Source organism: Atta colombica, unplaced genomic scaffold (assembly GCF_001594045.1).
Source record: "Atta colombica isolate Treedump-2 unplaced genomic scaffold, Acol1.0 scaffold45, whole genome shotgun sequence".
In the NCBI taxonomy this organism is placed as follows: domain Eukaryota; kingdom Metazoa; phylum Arthropoda; class Insecta; order Hymenoptera; family Formicidae; genus Atta; species Atta colombica.
Window position 1 is genome coordinate 580,988 of NW_017259534.1, and position 2,586 is coordinate 583,573.

Consider the following 2,586-nt stretch of genomic DNA (forward strand, 5'->3'; position numbering starts at 1 on the left):
GTACGGCATTTTTCACAATGTTTTGTTGTCTTTGTAGAACAAACAGAACAGTTCTGCACTTCATTTTTAAATTTGTCTTTGGAATATTCATATAATCCCTGTATAACAAACAATTATAGATCAATTTTTTAATAGCAGATTACATTACTAATTGTATCTACATAATCTTTCAAATTTTTATATTAATTTTATATTATATATTTTTTATTAATTATATATTTTTTTTATAATTTCATACATTCTTTCGTTGTTCATGTATGTTTGAAATACATTCTTCAACCTTAGGATGCGGTTCTGGATATTCATATAGTGTATAACCACGTCCAAGAGAAACATGTCTTTTTCCATCTGGCGTAACAGTTATTATACCTCTGAAATGAAAAAAAAAGTAAAATACAATAATTTAAACAATGTAAATAATTTATATTTATTTAACCTTGTCCACAATTTATTAGTACTCATGTAAGGATCCTCGAGCTCATAGATACTATGTGTTTGTGAACACGAAGACAAAGATGATGATTCGTAGTTTGGAAAACTACATGGTATTGTTATATGTGGCATTACATGTTTATGGAATGCATGTGTTGGTTGACCATGACCCATATTCTGACTAAAATAATATATATTACAAATTATCTAATTACTCTCTCATATTAAATATATATAAAGATATACTCTTCCATAATTATTATTTCAATAACCATCGATTATGCTTACTATTTTATATCATTGTGAATAGGTGGTGGTGAATCTGCAGTATCTATCACCTTCGTTTTTTCAAAATGTTCTTCTTTTCTAGATCTCTCCTTTGCTAATGTCACTTTCAGACATAATGGTTTTTTTTCATGTAGTTCTCGCATAGCAAGTTCAGCTTCACGATATGTTCCATATGTAACATAGGTCCATGTGGCATGACGAGGATGGAACATTTCCTTAATTTTGCCATACTGACTAAAAATATCTCTGATACCATCCTTAAAAATTATTAGAATTCATGTTAAATAAAGATATCTTACAATCTCATCATGGATATACAATATTGATTTGCAAAGTTATAACCTATATATGTATATATATATATATAAAATTTAATTCTATTGGCAAATTCCTCACATATATTGTATATTCGACATCCATTCTGTAAATAATATAAAATATAAAAACCTATATTTATATATACAAGATATAAATTATCATTAGGATATTGTTCTAAAGATACATGAAACAAATTTATAATTTCAGAGGTACGTATATAATTTACTGATACCTTTCAAGTTACGCTAGTAAGTATATTATGTACTTACACAAATATTTAATGTAAAGATCTTTTTTATTATGCAGTGCATCATTCCAAGCAGATTCATTTATCAAATATATGCTTTTTTTGTTCTTACCGATCAACACCCGGCATTTGCTCAGCATCCATATGAGCATCATAGTACGCCATATTACACACGTTATTAATTTCACGCTTGCGAAGTTGTAAACGATCAAATTTTTAGCGACTGGAGAACGTAATTCATCACGCACAAAGTGGAATAAACAATAAAGGACACTGGTTAATCTGCAAAAGCGGCACATTAACACAACGTAATGAAATCAGAAAGTCAGAAATATAGATAAACACATAAAAAGAACGCAAATAAAAAAAAATTGTAAGGCGGCACACACGTTTTTGTTCGTGAAAGAAAAACGCGAAAGAAAGACAATTTGAATGGACGAATCGGAATCTTCCAAGATAGCGGAAAGCAACAAACAGTTGTTTAGTCCAGAAAAAAAGCAGCTTAGCACAAAGTTAATGTTCTAGATTACTCTAGATATACTGAAGTAGCGCATCTCCTTTTATCTGAGCTAAAACACCGTCAACTTTCCCATTGGCTATTTCGACCGCCATTTTTGACGACTGTAGTCCAATAAGCGTTTAGTATTAATACCGACGAGATATTAAAGACAGTCGGCGCTTATGGAAGTTCGCGGGCTGGTTAAAATTAAAGTGATTATAAGTAATAGTGTAGTGTACCATGGTGTGCACCACTCTAGTGTAGTATAGCTGAGTATAGCACTTACACGCAACTGGTGCGGTACGAGACTACACCCAATGTATCCCAAGAGAAAATGCTATAAGAGAAAATTATATTAATATAAAGTTTTAAATATGTTCTAAATTTATTGATTATGAAAGACTTAAATAAACTTATAGAATCTTAATAAACTAGTTATATTAAATAATGATATAATTAATTTGAAAATAACTTTGTATTATCAGTAATCACTACATCATTACATATTGCGCTAAAAGCCTGTTTCCACTTGACTTCCATTTTCAAATTTTAAATGTCATACTGCCGTCCCTTTGAGACGATGTAGCAAAATTGCATAAAATTAGTGCATAAAATTTGCACTACATCATAGCCAAGAAAATATGGTACATCGAATGAGTTCGCTTATCACCAACCCTGGAAATATGATACTGTCCGAGTGTTGCACTAATAGGCGATAGTGCAGCCAAGAGAAAACGCTATTAATATTGGATTAGAGTATTAGAGGAAAACACGCAAAAAAAATTTTAAAAATGTATAATTA

General features: G+C 30.2%; 1 protein-coding gene across 1 annotated transcript in view; it reads right to left on the reverse strand.

The window, feature by feature from the left end:
• The window catches only part of LOC108691255, a 9,339-nt gene extending 7,739 nt beyond the window's left edge, over nucleotides 1–1,600 (reverse strand). Inside the window, exons 1-6 of the mRNA XM_018198925.1 lie at nucleotides 1,398–1,600; nucleotides 1,091–1,141; nucleotides 721–981; nucleotides 437–613; nucleotides 239–371; nucleotides 5–98 (exon numbers count right to left, since the gene is read on the reverse strand). Of these exons, the coding sequence (XP_018054414.1) occupies nucleotides 5–98; nucleotides 239–371; nucleotides 437–613; nucleotides 721–981; nucleotides 1,091–1,141; nucleotides 1,398–1,450 (769 nt within the window). The 5' untranslated portion in view covers nucleotides 1,451–1,600. The remainder of the gene's footprint in view (nucleotides 1–4; nucleotides 99–238; nucleotides 372–436; nucleotides 614–720; nucleotides 982–1,090; nucleotides 1,142–1,397) is intronic.
• Nucleotides 1,601–2,586: the final 986 nt, after the last annotated feature.